Source organism: Festucalex cinctus, chromosome 4 (assembly GCF_051991245.1).
Source record: "Festucalex cinctus isolate MCC-2025b chromosome 4, RoL_Fcin_1.0, whole genome shotgun sequence".
Taxonomy (NCBI): Eukaryota; Metazoa; Chordata; class Actinopteri; order Syngnathiformes; family Syngnathidae; genus Festucalex; species Festucalex cinctus.
The window spans coordinates 32,060,174-32,081,513 of record NC_135414.1 but is presented as its reverse complement, the minus strand read 5'-3'; the positions used below and the strand labels follow the sequence as shown (position 1 = coordinate 32,081,513).

The window sequence follows — 21,340 nt, the reverse complement described above, 5'->3', positions numbered from 1 at the left end:
TTGTTAGCTTGAGTTGTTAACGTTAGCCTAGCTGCTAAGTTAGCTTCGAAAGTGCACAGAAACGAACACAGCGGCGGTGCTGATAGTTTGTTATCGAATGACCCACACGGCTTGCGTACTAAACAAAGAACGTTTCACGATGTAACCATGTAAAAAAAACAAAAACAGATTTTTATATCGAACTAACCTGCCAAGCGACGTGTTACTACTTTCCCCGACAGATTCTTCTTCTATGATTCTGTTGCGTTCTTCTCTCACTCGCATTCGGATCGCACGACTGCCATCGTCTGGCCTGGAGACACTGCAAAAACAATAATAATACTTGTAACAATTTTAGTCGGTCAAACTTTGCCAAATTTTAGTTTAGTTTCACTTCAACCAGAGAGATTGAATGAGAGTGTTGGCAAATTCAATCTCAGTTATTAACTCCAAAATTGGGGGCTATTTTTAAATAAAATAAGCCAATATTTGGGGTGTTAAAAATATATATATTGGCTATTAACTCCAAAATAGCGGCTTATTTTTAAATAAAATAAGCCAGTATTTGGGTTGTTTTGTGCAACTGCTGTTAAAAAACAAAAACAAAAAAAACCTTGGTTATAAACCCCTAAATTGGTGGTTATTTTTAAATAAAATAAGCCAACATTTTGGTTGTTAAAAAAATATTGTTTTTTAACGGCAAAATTGGGGGTTATTTTTTAAATAAAATAAGGCAATATTTGGGTTGTTTTGCACAACTGCTGGTTTAAAAAAAAAATCTTGGTTATTAACCCATAAATTGGGGATTATTTTTTAAATAAAATAAGCCAATATTTGGGTTGTTAAAAAAAAAAAAATTGGCTATTAACTCCAAAATTGGAGGTTATTTCTAAATAAAATAAGCCAATATTTGGGTTGTTAAAAAAAAAAATATTGGCTATTAACTCCAAAATTGGAGGTTATTTCTAAATAAAATAAGCCAATGTTTGGGTTGTTTTGCACAAAAAAAAAAAAAAAAAAAAAAAAAAAAAGTGTTGTTGGGTATAAAGCAACCCATGAAGTTGGGTCAAATTTATGACCATAATTGTGTTTTTTGTTTTTCCTCTCCAAGACTACCGAGTGAACGACATTAGCACACCATCGGTTTTTCTGTGATTTATTAGTATCAGGTCCACTCGACTGTAGTTGTGGGTTACAAAGTGTCAGATACACATCTGGAATAGGACTATATTTCTGTACACGCAAAAACGAAAAAAAATAATAATAATCTCGTCACCACTGGCGTTTTTCAGCTAGGCGGCGTCTCGGCACCCAAATCCACCCGAGCGCTGCTGCCCTCGCCGGCGGCGCAGACGTGTTTGTCGAGTTGATGCTTGTGCGAGAACGTGCCCTCGCACGACTGGCACGCGAAGGGCTTTTCGCCGGCGTGCGTCCGCGCGTGCACGTTGAGCGTCCCCTTGACGGAGAACTTCTTGCCGCACAGGTCGCACGCGAAGGGCTTCTCGCCCGTGTGGACGCGCGTGTGCCCGATCAGGTGGCCCCGCTGGGCGAAGCCCTCGCCGCAGTAGGAGCACTTGAAGGGTTTCTCGCCGGTGTGCGTGCGCATGTGCTGGATGAGGGCGGGCCGCACGCTGAAGCCGGCGTTGCACTCGCCGCACTTGAAGGGCTTCTCGCCCGTGTGCTTCCTGGTGTGCCGCATCAGGTTGCCTTTGAGGGAGAAGCGTTTGCCGCAGAAGGAGCAGGTGAAGGGCTTCTCGCCCGTGTGCGTCCTCATGTGGTAGACCAGATGCGCCTTGCGGATGAAGCGCTTGGGACAAACGGTGCAGCTGAACGGTTTTTCCCCCGAGTGGATCATCATGTGGCGCTGCAAGTCGGACATCTTGAAGAAGGCAGAGTCGCACAGGGAGCACTTGAAGTGTTTGGCGTCGAACCGAACGCGGTCGGCGGGGTAGCCTCGCGGCGCCGACGAGGGGCCGCCCCCCGCTTTCCTGTCGGCGAGCCGCGCCCACCGGGCTCGGTCTTGCGCTTCGCTCTTCGTCGGCGCGGCGGGAGGAGGCTTACTGCTTTGCGCCTCCTCCTCGGGCTCGTCCCGCTGCGGGCGCCACGCTTGCCGTTCTTTCGCATGGCTCGCCTCCTGCTCCTGCTCCTGCTCCTCCTCTTCCCCCCTGGAGATCCACTCCTGCTGCTCCTGCTGCTCCTGCTCGGGGGCAACGTCATCTTGACTGGCATCTGTAGGAACGCAACAAGAAAATTGTTCACATTTTTCAAACTGAAAATGCAAGAAATGTATTTACTTTTATTTTTGTATGTGGCGTATAAAAAAAAAAAAAAAAAACTGTCGCTCAGTATTGTATTCTAAAGTACAAATACAAATTGTGCACATTTGATTAAAATGAAGGACATTTTCACTTTCAAAAAGAACTCAAAACCGATCTGTTCAAAGTTGCTTTTAAAGTCTAATGATTAGAATTATGAATGTTTAGTTTTGTACTAATTTTATTATTTGTAATGATTTTATGTTTTAGAATTTTTTTTCATTGTCCTCGATCTTTTTTTGGACTATCTGTGAAGTGTCTGAGTACCTTGAAAAGCGCTATACAAAATAAATGTATTATTATTATCATCATTATTATTAATTCCACTGGGCTATAGCAAATTCTAATCAGTTGCTTTATGTGTCTCAACATATTTACTTTTTTTCCTTGTATTTAAGATTTATGAAATGTTTTTAACTTAGACCTATACAAGATTGTGCAATACAGATTTTACCATGCAGTCATTTATAGCTTAAAAAGAAAAGTCCACCTATTGCTGAACTTTACCCATAACCCAGAAATACAACTAAATATATTACATATTAGATGATTATGAAAACTGATCATTTTGTTCGTGTGCTTTCTGCAGGCAGGCCGGCAAAGCAAATGGCAATCTGTTCATAAATTTGAAAAAAAAATTGTCCAAATGCGATGACCGTGAACCGACCTGCAGTGCTCGAGTCCATGAGCGCGTCCAAAAGTTGCCGTTGTCGCAGGTTCTCCTCTTTTGTTCGAGAAAGTTCCACCTCGTACTCTGTTATGGTTCTCTCCAGCACCACGAAGATTTCCTCCACGGCCGCATTGAGTCGCTGGTTGACCAGAGCTCGCAGCATTTTCACTTTACACATTTTCACGCGATTAATGACGACAACAAGACAAGCAAGAAGACTTTTTGCACTCACGGCTCGTGTGTGCGCTTGCTTAGCATGTGTTGCTAACGTCCGCTGCTCTTTGTTCGCAGCTAGCGGGCTAACAAGCTAGCGGGAGTCGCTCAAAAGTGTCTTCAAGAGACGAGCGGGCAACAAGCTGGAATGTTTCGTCTCGCTTGGATTGAAAAGGCGCAAATCCAAAACGAATAAAGTGCCACATAAAAGTAGCAAAGGCAAAAAAAAAAAAAAAAAAAGATTTTTACGGCAAAGTTAGCTTGCGTTGAGCGGCGTGAGGTGACGTCGTCGCGTTCCTTCTTCTTCGTTGTCTATTTCAAAGGGCGTTTCGTGGGTTTTGGCTCATTGCTACCACTTAACGGTCATTTTGATAATAATGCCGCATTTTGTGGAATGTCATCCAACTGTATTAATTTGGACGCTGCATACTTTGTCTTACAACTGAACTAGACAAACTAATGAATTGGTTGCCAGCAAGGTTAATGAAAACTAACAAAATAACTACTTACGCTAACATTTAATTAATAACATTACAGAAAAAATATATAAAAAGCTTAAAAAAAAACAAACAACTGAAGCTAACTGCAAAAATGTCCTTCGCTTTCATCTGTCAATATCATACACGAGCTTTCACCGTTCATTTTAAATGTATTTATTTAGTATTCTGTACAGAAGGTCAGTCATTTGAAGATGAACACAAACTTAACACTAATGACCTTTTTAAAAAAAAAAAAATCTTCCACTGAACAATACTCCATATATTAAAAACATCAACATATAGTAAAATCAATACTAAATCTAGTGATGCTTGATACTACTTTTCAACTCTGAGTACTCACCTGTACCGCGATGTACCAATACCACTGGTATCTTTAATATATACAACTTAAAAAAATATATATAAATATAAAGAATGGCAGATCATTTTCTGTCCCAATGTAGCATTTTTTTTTAATGGCATGAAAGGAGTGGTCATTTTCTCTTTTTCTGTTTGTTCATAAATTCCTATTTTGTGTACAACACACAATTTGTTTATATAAACAACTCAACTTTATTTATAAAGCACTTTAAAACAAGCATTGCTGTATACAAAGTGCTGTCCATGAAACAGAAATCATTCATGCAATAACAGAAAGATAAGTAAAATAAGAACAAAACAAAAGTATACCAGTGAGTAATAAATTAACAAGTAGGTAAGTGAATGAATGAATAAATAAACAAATCCAAACATGTGCTTGTACATCTGTCAGACATGCACACCTTTTTTAGTTCCTGATCGCTTGAAATCAGGCCAGGTGACACCCGAGAGCAGGACTTGCCCATCTCCAACTAAAATGAAATCAGAAAAACTGCTACACTTGCTCTTAATTCAAACAGAATTTGTAAAAAAGTACAAATGAAATATCAGCTTGACAGTCAACATCAGTCGATTGTTGAGAGATTTCTAAAGACACTCACGCGCGCGGCCAAATGTATTAAATGTGATAACTTCAAATTGAATACATATTGTGAAATTTTGTTTGTTTTTTGCTGGCGTTTTTTTGCAGCAATATACTTTCAATATGTGTTCGCTTGATTGATTACAGAAAAGTTACGATAACGGCAATATCGCGAGATCAAAACTACCACAATATATATATAATATATCATTTTGCGATATCACGATATTGCCGTTATCGTTACATCCCGATTGGCAAGTAAGTGTCACCTCAATATTAAGTCTTATTAGAGATTGTTTATATGCATTGTTGTAATGTACAAAAGTACAATATTGTGTCTCTTTTTTTTGGTATTAGCTCATTTTTTTTACAATATTGTGACCATTTTTGGATCACCAACTACCCCACAATATTGTGATAGTTACCTTATTGCCGTATGGAGATTTTTGGATATTGTTACATCCCTACTCTGGGGGGTTGACATTGAAGGCGCACACACAAATACCACACGAAAAAGAGCCAGCGCAACTGCAAATGTGTTTTGGATGCTTAAATCAAGACATTGGACTGAGTTTGAGCGCCGCCGTTGCCGCCGTTGCCGCCCTGTCCGGCGGCGCACGCGTGCCTGTCCAGCCGGAGCTTGGACACGAAGTTGTCGCCGCACGCGAGGCAGCGGAAAGGTCGGTCGTCCCCCTTGTGACTTCTCATGTGTCTGATGAGCTTGGAATGAAAGCGGAAGTTCATGTGGCAGACGGTGCAGGTGAGCGGTTTCTCGCCGGTGTGGATCCTCATGTGCTCCACCAGGCTGGCGTTGCGCGGGAAGCGTTTGTCGCAGAAGGAGCAGCTGAAGCGCTTCTCGCCCGTGTGCAGGCGCATGTGGCGCAAGAGCGACGAGTGGGCGCTGAAGTGGACGTGGCACAGCTGGCAGGCGAAGGGCTTCTCGCCCGTGTGCGAGCGCACGTGGTTGACGAAGGTGGACCGGAAGCGGAAGGCGCTGTTGCACACGCCGCAGGTGAACGACTTGTCGCCCGTGTGCTTCTTCATGTGGCCCAGGAAGGTGGAGTGAAACTTGAAGGTCATGTTGCACGCCGAACACGAGTAACCGGGCTGGTCTGGAGCCAGCGTGGAAGGCTCCGAGGCCCGAGGGGGGACGTCGGCCGCCGCGTGACTCCTGGCGTGTCTTTTCAAATGGCCTTTACTGCTGTAGGTTTTGTCGCATCGAGGACACGGAAAGAGTTTGCCGGCGTCCAACTTCTCCTCGCTTTCACTTTGGTCTTCGTCTTCGCTCTTGACGATGACGCACGTCACCGTCAGCTTGCTGAGGTCGGCCTGGTTCTGGTTCTGGTTCTGGTTCTGGTCCGCCGCCGTCTCCTCCTTGACGTGGGGGGGCTCTGGCTCCGGCTCCCGCGTGTCTGTCCGACACAATCATACAAATTCAAATTCATTCATTCTACTGCAGTCCCCATAAAACACCAACAAAAGTTACCATGCGTTATTTTAATCATCAAAACATACGACTGCAATAACAATAGAGCCTTCCAGCTGACGTCACTGCTTTGCTCCTGCTGCGCCTCCCGGAGGGCAAACCTCCCATAACAAATGAATGATTTTCCTTAAAAGGTGGGAAATATGTCAAGTGTCACCAAAAAAAACATCCCGAGTAGGACACTACATTACAGCGACTCATCGAAACCAGTCGTTTGGTGCCGCTAGCTTGGTTGGAGGGCAAATTGGAAGTGGAAGCTTAAGGTAGGTTGTTTTCGGTTGAAACAGCACGTCGATCACTACTTTCATGGTGTAAATTGTCCTTCATGAAATCGTTTGTGTCTGGATAAACTCGTCTTGCTGTATGTGGAAGTCTTCAAGCTATCCTATCTTGCTAGCTGCTAACAAACAGACGTTTACTAGATCCTCGTACTTTTTGTGGGCGCAAAGCATTTGCGTGGTAGTTTGGTGCTAGTGCTCGTCTTTGAATCTTCACCGTCTTCCACCTGATTTAGAATCACTGCTGGCATCCGGAAGAACAATCTCATCTCTCTTTGAGCCATGAGAGCATCCGTCAGCCGCGCACAAGTTCACCAGAACGTTGGTCGCTGATTTATCAACTCTTTGACTAATTTTCGAGCTCACACTTTTGTAATTCACTCGCATTGACACCCTCCACCGCAAGGGGCGCACTTCAACGTGACGACACACTAGAAGGGTTATTGTTAATCTGTCAACAAAAATGTTTATATCTTCAATTACTCTATGAAACTCAACCTGGCGCGTTGGCGTCCACTTGAGGTTTGAAAACAGCGTCCAGCAGTTGACGCTGTTGCTGGTTCTCCTCTTTGGTTCGACAAAGTTCCTCCTCGTAGTCTGCGATGGTTCGTTCCAACACCGCAAAGATTTCTTCCACGGCCGCACTCAGCCGCTCGTTGACCAACGCGCGCAGCATTTGGACTTTAAACATCTTATCACGGAAATAAACAAACAAACAAATAAACAAACAAAGCGGACGGTGCACGTGTTGTGGCTGCAGTCTTTGTTCGCAGCTAACGAGCTCAAAGCTAGTCGGAGAAGCTAACCGTGCACGGCGGTATGTTGACGTCACTCCCGTTACACAAATTAAAAAAAAAAGATAGTTGTCAAAATCAAGTATTAACACACGGGACTACGTGTTAAACGGCACGATAAAACATTTGCACTTGACTTGGACGTTTGTGAAGAGGCCCAAATGCAGACAGCGTTCCGATCGTTGGCTAAGTGTGCGCATGCGTAATGCGACCTCTCTCGGTAACCCAAAACGCTTTTACGACACCGCGTCTGACAAGCGTACTGCGCATGCGCCCGCCATTTTATGGCGAAAAGCTCCACTGGACCGCAAAGGTGGCGAGATTTTTCGGATGTCTCAAAACTGATCATTTCTGTCTTTTTTCGTTGTTCTCCCTTTTCGTTATTCCCATTTATTTCATGCAATCCAAATGGCCCCTTTTCTTGAATCGAGCTTGTCCGTGTAGCTTTTAGCTTGTTAGCTTCTAACAAAAAGAACGAGAGGTGTGTCAAGTCAAGTCACTTGAGTCAAAATGTGTGCAAACAAGATCGGCCGTTGAAGAAGTCTCATTGCAAAAATACAACAACAACAACAAAACGATAGAAGTGGAAGAGGAGCAAGAAAATCAGAAGAAAGGTGCGACAGCGATGGACTCGCACACGACAGCAGGTCCAAAATCATCTTCTTGTAAATAATTGACGTTCACAATTTAGATTTGTATCATTTCTTTGGAGAAATCACGAGTGAAGGAACACGATGAAATTGTTCCCGGTCAGCCATAGTCGAGTATCCTCGCCTGAAAAAAAATCACAAATTATGTTCGGATTCATCGATTTGAAATTGTGCAAAATTGTGTTCAATTGTGTTTCTTTATTCTGGTGTTGTGTCCATCCGCAACATTGAATGTTTTGTATCCATTTATTGCGGGGAATTCATTCCAGAGAAACCAACCCGTGATCAGTTAAAATATGTGTTAGGAGATATCCCACATTGATTAAATGTAGCCTAATAATAAATAGGCAAAGTGCAATTTCTGCAGAAATTGCGTGGCAATGCCGAAAAGTTGAATGCTAAGATTTGAAAGCGTGTGCATAAATCATTTCAGTGAAATTCTAATGAATTCCCTGATATGATAGTCAGCTGGCATACATATATAATCACTTAGCATAACAGCCGTTGAACCTGCAACCTCCTGGTTACTGAACAATGCACTTTACCAACTGAGCACGATGAAACACCTGGCAATGATGATCAGTTGTTGAACATTAGTCCCATTGGAAATGAATTGGGAGAAGTTGATATTTAACGTTCAATTGTACGAATACTGTAAGTAATGTGGAATCAGAGAATATATACGCCGGGAGGCGTGAATTTTTGAAGCAAGTTGAAATTGAAATGGTGTCAATCGGAAGTATCATTTGGAAGTTGTTTCACGGCAAAAAGAGCGTTGAGAAGAAAAATCACGAACATATGCGGCCACAATAAAAAAACAAAACACCAAATTATAGCCCTGCCACATGCTTTCAACACATTTTGGTGGATACGTGACGTTTGCCTTCTTGTGTCCTCAGACGTCCGTCAACTGGAGCTCTCTCATGAGGAAGAGGCGGAGCTCGGGCCACGCCGCATTAAAGTGGAAGAGGAGGAAGCGGAGATTGCAGGCGCGAAGGAGCTGAAGGAGGAAGAGCAGGAAGCGGACATCGGTCAGGAGGACGTCTGCGTCGTCGTCAAGCTCGAAGACGAGGAGGAGGAGGAGCAAACGGGAGCCGACGCCCTCCGCCGCCCCTTCTGCAAAGAAGCGTTCACTCGCCGCCAAGATCTCGTCCAACACGCCGGCGAGCGCAAAACCGAACGCAAAACGGCCGTGACGCGACACCCGACGAGCCAGAAAGACTTCGCCTGCGGCCGGATGAATCTGCCCGCGCACGCCCGGACGCACGCGGGCGAGAAGGCCTTCGCGTGCGTCGCCTGCCGCCTCAGCTTCAGCGCGCAGTCGTCGTGGCTGCGTCACGTGCGCGCGCACGCCGGCCACAAGCCCTTCGCGTGCGGCGTCTGCGGCAAGCGCTTCGCCCGCAAGGCCGCTCTGAAGGAGCACGCCGCCGTCCACACGGGCGACCAACCCTTTTCGTGTTCCGTCTGCAGCGCCGCCTTCGGCTTCCATTCGTCCATGTTGAGGCACGTGAGGACGCACGCGCAATAAACTAACGTTCTGCGTTATTCGTGTCACTGCTGTCAAAGAAATACTTTTACAAAACGCCGACTCTGTCGCATTTGTTCAGTACACATGAAAGACTTTTCAACTGTAACTAGGGATGTCACGATAACGGCAATATGGTGATATCGTGATATGAAAATGGCCACAAGATATTGTTGGCGTCATGTCATGATATTAAAAGCAGCGCATTTGTTCAAAAAAAGTCTGGTTGATTTCAATTTGTGCAGTTGTAGCATCCTCTGGTGGCTAGTTTTTTTTTTAGTGCAGTTCCATTTTCACAAGGCATGTTTTGGCCCTTCTATGTTTCAAATCCAGTTGTTTGTCTTTTCAAAGGCGGAAGTATCAGCTAGCTGGCTGCAGTGCGTCGGTTAGCGCTCTTCAGGGCGCCGCGCAGTGATACAGAAAAGTCGTGGCTGGCGGTAATGGCGTCTGACTTTTTTCAGGAAATGAGTATTGTGATGGAAATGTATCACGCTTTTGAAAACAAATTGTTTTTAGAAGAAAAACGCTTTATTTCCGTGACCCCAGCCAGCTTGCTGGACTTTTTTCCTCTCGTCCAACGCCGGAGCAGAACTCGTGTCACAGAACGCTGTCAGAGGAAAGTCAGTGCTGGTCGCACACGGGAGGTGAGGATCAACTTGAGATTCATGTTAAAAAATCCCAACGATCCCTTTAAGGTAAAGACCATTCAAGCATTCACCCCCCCGCCAAAAAAAAAAAAAAAAAGCGGCATTTTTTCCCCCTCTGTGCTGTATAGTTAAAAACTATTGCAGGCCAAATGAATGCAAAACAATCAAATGGTGTGCATGTGGGCCTTTATTATTGCAAGCATGACAAAACAAAATACAAATTATTGTACAGGGAGTCTTCGAGTTAAGGCGTTTCGACTTTACAACGGTTACGCACGGTCCGCCATTTTGGCCACAGTGTTTTTTTCCCCCCTCGTCTGCTATATAGCCCTCAGCTAGTGCTAGCGCTTGTGGGAGTGTCTTTGGCTTTGGGCACCTGCTGGCCATTTTTGTAAATGACTACCATTGCTTTTAGCAACCTCTTCAGGTCAGAAACTGCATCAAAGCCGTCTACATGCTCTAGCAATAAAAATATATAAAGAAATATATATAAAATGTAAATATGCTTGTAGGAGTGAAGGACAAAGTATTAAAAAACGTATTTATATGTTTTGGAGTTTGACTGAGTTAATGGGGAAATTCGGGTTACATCGCTAGCATCGGAACAGAACTCCGACGGAACTCGAGGACTCCCTGTATTAGTTTTTTTTTTTTTTACTGAATCAGTTATTGCAATTTTTACTTCTAAATATCGGCGTGGGCCTCCAAAAATAGGTCGGCCGCGACTCAGACGTCAAGCTGCCACCGAACATTTCACATGACAACAAGCGCAATCTACACGGCGAAGCACATTTGCGCGCCGCCGCTGCTCTCGCCGGCGCCGCACTCGTGTTTGTCCAGCTGATACTTGTAGGCGAAGCGCTGTCGGCACAGCTGGCAGCCGAAAGGTTTCTCGCCGGTGTGCGTGCGCGTGTGCGTCACCAGGCTGCTCTTGGCCGAGAATCTCTGGCTACACACCGAGCAGGAGAAGGCCTTCTCGCCCGTGTGCGTCACCATGTGGATGCGCAGGTGCTCCCTCTGCGCAAAGGTTTTGCCGCACGCGGAGCAGGCGAAGGGTCTCTCGCCCGTGTGCGTCCGCATGTGGTTGGCCAGCTTGGACTGAAAGCGGAAGGTCATGTGGCACACGGAGCACGAGAAGGGTTTCTCCCCGGTGTGGATGCGGGTGTGCTCCCGCAAACTGGTCTTCCTGGGGAACTTTTTGCCGCAGCGGGAGCAGGCGAAGGGTTTCTCGCCGGTGTGCGAGCGCATGTGGCGCAGGAGCGACGAGTGGGTGGCGAAGCTCATGCAGCACACCTGGCAGACGAAGGGCCTCTCGCCCGTGTGCGTCCGCATGTGGTTGACGAAGGTGGAGTGGAAGCGGAAGGTCATGTCGCACACCAGGCACGAGAAGGGTTTGTTGACCGCGTGGATTCGGCTGTGCTGGAGCAAATGTTCCCGTTGCGAGAAGCGCTCGCTGCAGAAGGGGCAGCCGATGGGTTTTTCCTCCGTGTGCCATCTCGTGTGCCTCGGCAAGTTCTTCCGCTGGGAAAACGTTTTGTGGCACTTGAAAGGTTTGCCGTCACCTCCGAAGTGCTCGTTGTCATCGTCGTCGTCGACTCGTTCAGAGGCCGAGAGAGGATCCGAGAAGGCGTCGTCGTGCGATCTCGGCTTCTCTTCGCTTCCGCCGTCTTCAAAGCGGAACCACTCAGTTTCTTCTTCTTCTTCTTCTTCACTCTTGATGATGACACGCGTGACTGGAAGTGTGCTCAAGTCCGCCACCTGCAGGCCTTCAAGATGCTCATCGGCAGCATGGGGGGTTTCTTCTTTGGAGTGGGGGAGCTCCGGCTTCTCCTGCTCCAGCCCAAAGATCCACTCCTGCTCCTGCTGTTGCTGCTCAGGGGGAACTTCTTGACCAACGTCTGCAGGACATCACGAGACAAACATGCATGATTCGGAAACAAACAGGAAAAGGAATTTTTTTTTATAACTTTGTTGGCTAGACACAAAACACGAATGTATACATGAAAATGTTGCTGCTGTCTATGAGAGAGCAACTCAAGGTAAATATTTTCCATGAGTCGAAGGAAAATCAATTTCAAAAAGATTCGGACAGTCAATCACCATCACATTTTTTTTTTTTTAATTTGCAGAGGTTATAGGTCACATTAAATGGTGGGAAAAATCTACTTCTACCAGAAGAACAAGAAAATGCTGAAGGAAACTGCCTGTCTTTTATCAATGTTAAATGATTGAGTGACACGTTCAAATAAAAAAGAAAGAAATAAAAAACTAGAGTTGTTTGCACCCGAAGTGTCCCCTGGCCACTTCGGGTGCAAACTTGCACATTGTGGTACTGTTGCATAGGACATAAACCCTGGCCTCTAAAATCAAAATGCTTTTGTCAGAAGTTCCAGGATTCATTAAATATGACCTCCGTAAAAGGCCAAAAATGGTAAACAATTCCCAAAATAAATTCAAAATTGTGGACTTCCTGTTAGGTTTAGCTTGAGGTGACTAAAGACTTTTTTGTTTGTTGTGGACGGTTACATACGCCTTCAAACTTTTCGTGCCTCTCAGTGAGCCAGGAATGTTTCGTGAAGAAAGAATTTTCAAACGCAAAATTTGTCCCCATCTTTTTCCCCCCCTGATGTTGTCCCAGTTGTTGGGACGGTACAGCTCAACTTTGAAATCAATCCGATTAACCGACTGCAGGACAAAAGTATGGCCTCTGTAAATTGGCAGTAAGATACGCATAGTTCACTGCCTGTTCATTTTTGGATATGGCTACCAAAGTGTGTTTGTTTTTTTTCGTCTTGGGGTAGCAGGCTCCTGTACACGTGCCACACAATTTTCCTTGCCATAGGGCGAAAGGTCAAACTTAGCAAGACGGTGCTTCGTGCTGCTCTAGAGCGCCCCCTTTTTTTGTAATCGTGCATGGCAACTTTAAATATCACGTTGTGTGTGATGAGTTTTTGTTCATGTTTAGTGTCTCAAAAATCCGCTTATTTGCAGAGAACATTTGCTAACAACAACAACAACCAACCAACCTGTCGTGTTCGAGTCCATGCGAGGTTTGAAAAGCGCGTCGAGCAGTTGCCGTTGTCGCAAGTTCTCCTCTTTGGTTCGAGAAAGTTCCTCCTCGTACTCGCCGATGGTTCTTTCCAACACCAAAAAGATTTCCTCCACGGCCGCATTGAGCCGCTGGTTGACCAAAGCTCGCAACATTTTCACTTTGCACATCTTGCCACAAGAATAACAAGGACCGTTAGCGGGTTTTCGCTCACTTCCGCCCGTCTTTGTTCGAAGCTAACAAGCTAAATTAAGCGGGTGAGCGTCCAACAGCACCGAAAAAAGAAAGAAAAAAGAAAACTGACTTGACTTTGTCAAAAGAACGAAACAATTATTAGAAATATTCGCCATATAAACAAACGAATTCAAAAAGCATCGATCACCTGAGCAAGATTGTACGATGACAGTTTCGTTTTTGGGTGCTAACTGACTTATTCGACCTCGTTTATTGTCGGGAAAATAGGACATCGTGGTACATTGCTGCCCTCTATCGGCGGCGTCGTGGTACCGCGTTTCTATTCTCTACGCCGACTGTAAATACTGCGATGGAACCAAATCACCGATAGGTGGCAACAGCCTCGAATTCAGACATAAAAGACGAAGAAGAGCGCGACATCGGGTCTGATCATCGCCAAATTGCGGTACCGGAGCGAATAATAATGTCAAAATCTCCCTTTAAGCTATATGGAATACTTTTTTTTACTTCGTAGACAAACATTTATGTTGTTCATTCAACGTCGACGAAACGTCACCTTTCATGAGTGTCTCGTCCTTAAATGCACTTTGAAGCTTTCTTAGCCACTAACAAAAACAGGCCGCGCCGCGCGGCTGCCGAGTTTTTGTTATTATTTGTTCGAAAATGTGCAAAGTGAAAATGTTGCGAGCTTTGGTCAACCAGCGGCTCAATGCGGCCATGGAAGAAATCTTTGCGGCGTTGGAAAGAACCATCAGCGAGTACGAGGACGAACTTTGTCGAACCAAAGAGGAGAACTTGCGACAGCGGCAACTGCTCGACGCCTTTTGCAAACCACAAGTGGACTCCAACGCGCCAGGTTGATTCTCTTTTGTTTGCTTCTCAGCCAAACAGTCTTGAACGAGATGATAGACACTCGAACCAAAAAGAAACTTCAGTGGAAAATTTACCGGCAACGCGCTATTTTGCCGTGAAGTACATCCGAGAATAGTGGCCGCCCAAAGTGTTGCTTCGCTTCGCGGGATTGGATCCCGCTCTGTATTATATATACACACATATCCAAATAGATATCGGGTTAAGGTTATGGTTGAGGATTATGCTTCTGCATCTGAACTTTTTGTCTTCGGTCCAGCAGATGGCCATCAACAAGACGTTCCCTCTGGGCAGCAGAAGTGGAGCTCCAGGGTGGAGGCGCAGGATCAGCTGGAGCCCCCCCACATGGCAGACAAGGAGGAGGCAACGAAAGTGGAACAAGTGTGGAGTGCGGAGGAGGCCGACAAAGTAGCCGTGACGGATGTCATCGTGAAGAGTGAAGACCAAGAAGATGAACTGGAGGAAGCGGGAGGACGCCAAGCAGAGGACCGAGCCGCCGGCGCGACAATCAACGCAGACGGCAAAGACTTCCAGTGTCCCCAGTGCCACAAAAGCTTCGCCTACGAGGGCAACCTGAAACGGCACACCAGGCGCCGCACGCAACTCGAGTGCTCGCACTGCCGCAAAAGCTTCGACGACGCGACGCATTTGACGAGACGCGTGCGAAGCCACACCGGAGAAAAACCCTTCGGCTGCTCGCTTTGTGGCCAAAGGTTCACCCTGAAGGGCAATTGGAGGCGTCACGCCAAAACGCACAGCGGAGCAAAAACTTTCTCCTGCTCATTTTGCGCTCAGTCGTTTTCCTCCAAATCCAACTTGAGGACGCACGCGAGGACACACACTGGAGAGAAACCCTTCTCCTGCTCGGTGTGCAGCGCCAGTTTCGCCTCGCGCCCGGCCTTGACGCAACACGTGAGAACGCACACGGGCGAGAAACCCTTCCCCTGCTCCTTTTGCACGAGACGCTTCTCGCAAAGGGCTCATTTGATCGCGCACAGGCGGACGCACACGGGGGAGAAACCCTTCTCCTGCTCCGTGTGCCTCCTCAGCTTTGGCGTCAGCTCCACGCTCATCCAGCACATGAAGACGCACACCAACGAGAAGCCCTTCTCATGCTCGCTCTGCCCCAAACGCTTCTCCAGGAAGAGGAGCTTGACGGCGCACGTCCGGACGCACACCGGCGAGAAAATCTTCTCCTGCTCTGTGTGCAGCGACGCCTTCGCCGTTCAGTCCACGCTGGTCCGGCACATGAGGACGCACACGGGCGAGAAACCCTTCGCCTGCTCCGTTTGCGGCCACAGATTCTCGCAGAAGGCCCACGTGGCGCCGCACATGCGGACGCACACTGGGGAAAAACCTTTCGCCTGCTCCGTTTGCGGGGAAACGTTCTCGCTGAAGAACACGCTGAGGAAGCACGGCCGCAAGCACACGGGGGAAAAACCTTTCGCCTGCTCCGTTTGCGGGGAAACATTTGCTCTCAAAGGCACGTTAACAAAACACGGCCGGAAGCATACGGGAGAGAAACCCTTCAGTTGCAACGTGTGCGGAAAGAAGTTGATGTACCGCTATCAAGTGAAGAAGCACAAGTGCAGCAGCGCTCAAACACTTGCAAGCAGCTCCAGCTGATGTATTTGTCGTCGTCGCAGACGATTCCATCCCGACTCGCGTGCAATCAATCAACGAGAGAGAGACTCCGTCGAGGATAACCTGATTCCGTCGTTGTTTTGCAAATCATTCTTGAGCATCTTTTCTCACTCTTGCTGTCAAGAAACGAGATAGAATTTGTGCAGTACTGCAAATAATCGACCAAGTGTGCTTGCTTCAAGCGTTTAGCACTCCCAGTTGTCGTTTACTGTAAAACTGACACGAAACTGAAGAAAATTATCCATCCATCCATTTTCTTGACCGCTTCTTCCTCACAAGGGTCGCGGGGGGTGCTGGCGCCTATCTCAGCTGGCTCTGGGCAGTAGGCGGGGTTATTACACCCTGGACCCGTCGCCGGCCAATCGCACACAAGCACACCGACGGGACAATTGGGAGCGCACAAATAATCTGCCATGCATGTCTTTGGAATGTGGGCGGAGACCCGAGTACCCGGAAAAGACCCACGCGGGCACGGGGAGAACATGCAAACTCCACCCAGGAAGGTCCGAGCCTGGACTTGAACCCGAGTCCTCAGAACTGGGAGGCGGATGTTAAAATTACTATCAATAACTTTTTTTCCCTCTGGATCCTCATTTTGAATAGTTTAAGAAAACAAAAACTATCATCAATCGACCAATGATCATCTGAAATAATTTTCCATAAACGTTTTAAAATGATTAAGATGAAATCGTTGAAGAGAAAATTGATTTTTTTCAGACTAACTAATAGATTGCACCACAAGGTGGCGCTTCGAGGTCATGTTGGGGGTGAAAAAGAAAACCGCAAAGGTCGAAATTCGAAGCAGGAAGTCAAGTGTAATTTAATTACATATTTTCCCCAACAATATAATGGATTATAAAAATTGTAAATGACGTAATCTCCCCAACGCTTTTCATTATTTTCTCAATTCACTTGGTCATTTAGTTGCACTCAATCAATCACTCCAAGTCAGTTTGGAGGTCGCCGTTGGAAGCTAAAAGCTCAAACTAATCGCCCAACAATGAATTTCCTCATTCAAGCTCCCATTAAAAGTCATCATGACGAGTTGCTTTCACTTACTTGTTCGAGGATTTAGTCGCTCACCTAAAATAAAACCGCAGTCAAGCAAACATTTTCCTGCCAACTTTCGCGCGTCAGCAAGCGCGCACCTGCTTCCAATCAAGTCAACTCGTTGACGAGGCCTGAACACACAAGATTGGCCAGCAGGTGGCACAATTGCTCAGTTTACAATAACATCGACCGCCGACAACAGAGCGAAATTCAATATCGAAACCGAAAAAGTCATTTGATTGTAATTCGGTCATTTTTACTGTGAAACAAACACGTTTTGATTGGGAATTTTCCTGTTTCATTTATGTATTTATTTAAATTCATTTTATTGTCTGTTGTACAGAAGATATGTATTTTATGAACAATTTAAAAAAATTGCCATTATCAAAAGTACTATTTAGCTATTTTTCATTTCATGTCATCTACAAGCCTTGAAGCCAAAACAAAAATTCAACTTTTTACTCACTAAACTTTCAACTGTCTCGTCATGTAATGGCTCATTGACGTGTTTAAAAAAAAAAAAAAAAAACTTTTTTATTATAATAATAAATACTTCTTTGGTGTGACAGAATCATGCAAAGCACAACAGTGACACTTGTCAGACTTTTATTTCATTATATTGTACTAGTATTATATAACAAGACATTTCATTTGCTTTCTATTGCTATAGATTACATAAATATAAATATTTACGATTACGTATAAATATATACACTACTGCACAAAGGTTGGGGAGTCCCCAGACAATTTCATGTTCTTACACAATTGAACAGGAAACACGCACTCAAAAGTTTGAGAAAAAAAAGGTCTTCATTTCTGTACTCACGTTCATAAAAAAATAAACGAAAATACATTAATAATTTTTGTAATTTAAAGTATTTGTGCCTTGTCCTTTCTTTTAAAACATATTTTGACTTTGTTACAGCTTGTAGAAAATCACCCATGAAAACTGTATTTTCATTTTTGAGCAACTTGGGCCATTTTAGGAAAAAAAAAGTCAAAACAATGTTTTCATGCAACATGTTTATGTTAATAATTATTTAAATAAGCGATTTTTGTAACATTGAAATTATCTACAATTTTAAATATAAACACGACTTAATTCTCTTTTTAAATAAAAAAAAAATACGGCATACATATTTTTGAAATATTGCAATTCATTTTCAGTTTTATAAAATGACCATTTTTGATTACATTTATAAATGATTAATTAATGAATATAAAATAAAATGCCAGATATTCAGCAACAAATTTACAATTTGTTTTAAAGACCTTTTTTTTTTTAACATTGAAAGTCATTTTTAAACAAGTCTGACATTTTAGTAATACATTTACAACTTAAAAAAGTAAATTATTCAGGATTTTTTTTTTTTTAATTTAAAAGTGTGCTATGTTGTAAGACTCAAATACACAAATGAAAACTGACAAAATATTTCTTGTCAAAGAAAACCTAAACATATGAAAAGTGACGTTCCAACACTATTTTTAACTCATTGACTGGCAGCCATTTTGACAGAAGCAAACCACTTCAGTTTGACTGGATTTGGACTGATTTTGCAAGGCCCACAGAATATTGTGTTCTATTAAAACATGGAAGAAAGATTCAAGTCTCTTCTTTCATCAGAAAAAAAACAACTTTGCGTTTTGAAGAAATTAGCATTAGAATATAGCTACATTTCATCGTTATTCATAAATCTAATTAGAATTTGGAGTAATCGAGCTTTTTTCCAACATGAGCCTGGTCTCTTATACTCTGCTGCCACCTGCTGGCCGTTTGTGTAAACAACTACCATTTCTTCAACCGTTTTTCTGCAGTTGAGAGGCTGCATCAAATCCTTGTGTATGCTCGAGCATAAAACAAACAAAGAAACAAACAAAAAAAAACATATAAATACGTCTTTGGGACACTTAAACCATTTAAAATAGAACGTATTTATATCCTTTTGGGAACAAATGAGTTAATTTGTGTGCATTTTTTCAGATGGAATTTTTTTTTTTGAAATGTTTCTAATGTGGCTAGACCCGAATGTCAATTTTGTTTGCGTTGCCCTTGAAAAGTTTGCAAGAGTATCCCCAACTTTTGTGACCAGCTAAATGTCGAAGCGCGTCGTCTCGCCGGCGCCGCACGCGTGTTTGTTGAGCTGATACTTGTAGGCGAAGCGCTGCCGGCACAGCTGGCAGCCGAAAGGTTTCTCGCCCGTGTGCGTGCGCGTGTGCGTCACCAGGCTGCTCTTGAGCGAGAAGGCCTGCGCGCACACCGAGCACGAGAAGGCCTTCTCGCCCGTGTGCGTCACCGCGTGGATGCGCAGGTGCGTCTTCTGGCCGAAGGTCTTGCCGCACGCCGAGCAGGCGAACGGTCTCTCCCCGGTGTGCGTCCGCGCGTGGTTGGCCAGCTTGGAGCGAGAGCCGAAGGTCATGTGGCAGGCGGCGCAAGGGAACGGTTTCTCCCCCGTGTGGATCCGCGTGTGGCGCAGCAGGTTGACCTTGCGCGAGAACTTTTTCTGGCAGAAGGCGCAGGCGAAGGGCCGCTCGCCGGCGTGCGAGCGCATGTGGCGCAGGAGCGACGAGTGGACGCCGAAGGCGGCGCCGCACGCCTGGCAGGCGAAGGGCTTCTCGCCCGTGTGCGTCCGCGTGTGGTTGACGAAGGTGGAGTGGAAGCGGAAGGTCATGCCGCACACGGAGCACGAGAAGGGTTTGTCGCCGGCGTGGCCTTGCGAGAAGCGCTCGCCGCGGAAGGAGAGGCCGATGGGTTTTTCCCCCGCGTGGCATCTGCCGTGTCTCGTCAACTTCTTGCGCTGGGAAAACGTTTTGTGGCATTGAGGGCACTTGAAGCTCTTTTTGACACCGTCCGGCTCGTCTTGCTCGTCGCTTTCCGTGTTGGCGAGCGGCGCCAAATGGCCGCCGGCCGTCTCGTCCTCACGTTGACGCTCGTCCGGATGTGGCCACTCGGCTGCCGCTTCTTCCTCATCATAATCATCATCATCATCATCTTCGGCTTCTTCACTCTTGACAATGACGCGAGTCACCGCCAGTTTGCTCGTGTCCGCCGCTGCATCCTGCAGACCTTCAAAATTACAATTTGCAACATTAAAAAAAAAGAAAAACTTGAAGAAAAGAGGATGCTGTTGATGGCCTCTCATATGTCCTAACAAGGTGTCATGACTGTGAGTCAAGTGTCTGTTTTGAACGGAGGAATAAGCGGTCAAGAAAATGGATGGATGGATTTTTAAGATTTAAACACTTGTTTTATTCTGGAGATATTTATGTTTTCAGATATTTTTTCCTGAAATTTTCCGTTTTTTTTGTTTTTTTTTTTTTTTTTAAGATTTAAACACTTTCATGATTTTCCCTGAAAATATTTTTTTTTTTTTTTTTTTTAAGATTACGCCTACCGTGCCGCCCTCTAATATGCTTTATTACAATCAAGCTATAATATCCATCCATCCATTGTCGAGAGGGAAAGAAAAATTGATTTTTGCAGGTATTTATGGAGCCAAAGCATCCAACGAAAGAGGCCCAAGAATGCGGAAGGGCAAAACGTGAGGTTGGACTGTTGTTTAGTGTGCCCGTAAACAACAGATGCGAGAAGCGGCAAGTTGTATTTTGCAACATAAACGAGATCAGGTGACCAACCTGTCGCGTTGGAGTCCAGGCGAGGTTTGCTGAGCGCGTCGAGCAGTTGCCGCTGTCGCACGTTCTCGCCTTTTGTTCGAGAAAGTTCCTCCTCGTACTCGCCGATGGTTCTTTCCAGCACCGCAAAGATTTCCTCCACGGCCGCACTCAGCCGCTGGTCGACCAAAGCTCGCAACAGTTTCACTTTACACATTTTCACGCGGTCATAAAAAACGATAAAAACAAAAAACAGTTTGTACTCACAGTAACGCTTCTTTTTTTTCTTTTTTTTTTACTACTTCCGCCTTTCTTTGTTAGCGGCTAACAGCTAGCGCGGGATGCTAGCGACGAGTATCTGGCCACCATCAAACTTGCTCGTTTCTTCTCGTCTATGACACGAATGTGTTCAAAATCCAAAGTCCAATCGGCACAACAAGGCAAAGTTCGCACAAAGTATGTCGAAATGTCAAGTTTGTCGCCCGGACACGCCGACAAACTGCAACGAAGAGCTTGCAGTGTTTGCCTCGAGTGACGTCACCGGCTGTCCAGCGGAAGTGCGATTGAAAAGAAATAAAATCATACAATAATCATAAAAGAAACTGGAGAGAAATCCAACAACTGACTTGTTTTCATTACAAATAAGTTTTCGCAAAAAAATAAAAATAAAACAACTTTTTGAGTCTATTGTTAATCTGTTTTGTTAGGAAAATTTCATATTCATAAATGCATATTTCTAAATTCAACTCCTTTATTCAAATTATTTTTCAATGAGATCAACACTTATTTTGAGTCTCTTAAATTATAACAAATAAGAAATGCCAATAAATAATTGCTATTCATACAAATACATATATAAAAACATGGATATCTTTGGAATCTACTTCATTTTGTTTCCTTCTATGTTAATTCTGATATTTATTTTT

The 21,340-nt window shown here is 44.8% G+C and overlaps 5 protein-coding genes across 7 annotated transcripts; 2 read left to right on the top strand and 3 right to left on the bottom strand.

Moving 5' to 3' along the window:
• Positions 1–194: 194 nt before the first annotated feature.
• Positions 195–20,961, bottom strand: LOC144017184 (uncharacterized). Its single transcript, XM_077518487.1, has 12 exons — positions 20,439–20,961; positions 18,897–19,869; positions 15,374–15,515; positions 15,122–15,328; positions 14,928–15,076; positions 14,716–14,831; positions 14,345–14,671; positions 13,927–14,133; positions 8,727–9,382; positions 2,962–3,271; positions 1,256–2,208; positions 195–301 (listed from the first exon to the last, which is right to left on the bottom strand). Exons 1-11 carry the CDS (start codon positions 20,629–20,631, stop codon positions 1,268–1,270), a joined length of 4,221 nt encoding a protein of 1,406 aa, XP_077374613.1. The 5' UTR covers positions 20,632–20,961; the 3' UTR covers positions 195–301; positions 1,256–1,267.
• LOC144018169 (uncharacterized) lies at positions 4,993–7,564 on the bottom strand. The gene is made up of 2 exons (XM_077520372.1): positions 6,880–7,564; positions 4,993–6,029 (listed from the first exon to the last, which is right to left on the bottom strand). The coding sequence occupies exons 1-2, from the start codon at positions 7,070–7,072 to the stop codon at positions 5,167–5,169; spliced, it is 1,056 nt and encodes a 351-aa protein (XP_077376498.1). The 5' UTR covers positions 7,073–7,564; the 3' UTR covers positions 4,993–5,166.
• LOC144018180 (uncharacterized) lies at positions 7,444–9,941 on the top strand. The gene is made up of 2 exons (XM_077520387.1): positions 7,444–7,822; positions 8,725–9,941. The coding sequence occupies exons 1-2, from the start codon at positions 7,801–7,803 to the stop codon at positions 9,351–9,353; spliced, it is 651 nt and encodes a 216-aa protein (XP_077376513.1). The 5' UTR covers positions 7,444–7,800; the 3' UTR covers positions 9,354–9,941.
• Positions 10,108–17,391, top strand: LOC144018143 (uncharacterized). 3 transcript variants are annotated; one of them, XM_077520336.1, is made up of 2 exons: positions 10,108–12,036; positions 14,374–17,391. In XM_077520336.1, the coding sequence occupies exon 2, from the start codon at positions 14,457–14,459 to the stop codon at positions 15,735–15,737; it is 1,281 nt and encodes a 426-aa protein (XP_077376462.1). In that variant the 5' UTR covers positions 10,108–12,036; positions 14,374–14,456; the 3' UTR covers positions 15,738–17,391. The 3 variants fall into 3 exon arrangements, with proteins under 3 accessions (XP_077376462.1, XP_077376461.1, XP_077376460.1); XM_077520335.1 differs by lacking the exon at positions 10,108–12,036 and adding an exon at positions 13,161–14,097; XM_077520334.1 differs by lacking the exon at positions 10,108–12,036 and adding an exon at positions 13,161–14,097 and having other exon boundaries at positions 14,371–17,391.
• Positions 10,167–13,570, bottom strand: LOC144018157 (uncharacterized). The gene is made up of 2 exons (XM_077520359.1): positions 13,024–13,570; positions 10,167–11,895 (listed from the first exon to the last, which is right to left on the bottom strand). The coding sequence occupies exons 1-2, from the start codon at positions 13,214–13,216 to the stop codon at positions 10,772–10,774; spliced, it is 1,317 nt and encodes a 438-aa protein (XP_077376485.1). The 5' UTR covers positions 13,217–13,570; the 3' UTR covers positions 10,167–10,771.
• Positions 20,962–21,340: the final 379 nt, after the last annotated feature.

Bases quoted from the DNA above. Each gene is read 5' to 3' on its own strand.
- LOC144018180 (XM_077520387.1), top strand. From the start codon at position 7,801: ATGGACTCGCACACGACAGCAG. The intron at 7,823-8,724 runs GTCCAAAATCAT...TTGTGTCCTCAG, and splicing joins GGACTCGCACACGACAGCAG to ACGTCCGTCAACTGGAGCTC.
- LOC144018143 (XM_077520334.1), top strand. From the start codon at position 13,905: ATGTGCAAAGTGAAAATGTTGCGAGCTTTGGTCAACCAGCGGCTCAAT. The intron at 14,098-14,370 runs GTTGATTCTCTT...TCTTCGGTCCAG, and splicing joins AGTGGACTCCAACGCGCCAG to CAGATGGCCATCAACAAGAC.
- LOC144018157 (XM_077520359.1), bottom strand. From the start codon at position 13,216: ATGTGCAAAGTGAAAATGTTGCGAGCTTTGGTCAACCAGCGGCTCAAT. The intron at 11,896-13,023 runs GTTGGTTGGTTG...GATGTCCTGCAG, and splicing joins CATGGACTCGAACACGACAG to ACGTTGGTCAAGAAGTTCCC.
- LOC144017184 (XM_077518487.1), bottom strand. From the start codon at position 20,631: ATGTGTAAAGTGAAACTGTTGCGAGCTTTGGTCGACCAGCGGCTGAGT. The intron at 9,383-13,926 runs GCAACATTTTCA...TTTCTTTGACAG, and splicing joins CCGCTGGTTGACCAAAGCTC to CAGTGACACGAATAACGCAG. The intron at 3,272-8,726 runs GTCTGAGGACAC...GACTCCCGCTAG, and splicing joins GAGAGCTCCAGTTGACGGAC to CTTGTTAGCCCGCTAGCTGC.
- LOC144018169 (XM_077520372.1), bottom strand. From the start codon at position 7,072: ATGTTTAAAGTCCAAATGCTGCGCGCGTTGGTCAACGAGCGGCTGAGT. The intron at 6,030-6,879 runs GTTGAGTTTCAT...TGTGTCGGACAG, and splicing joins AGTGGACGCCAACGCGCCAG to ACACGCGGGAGCCGGAGCCA.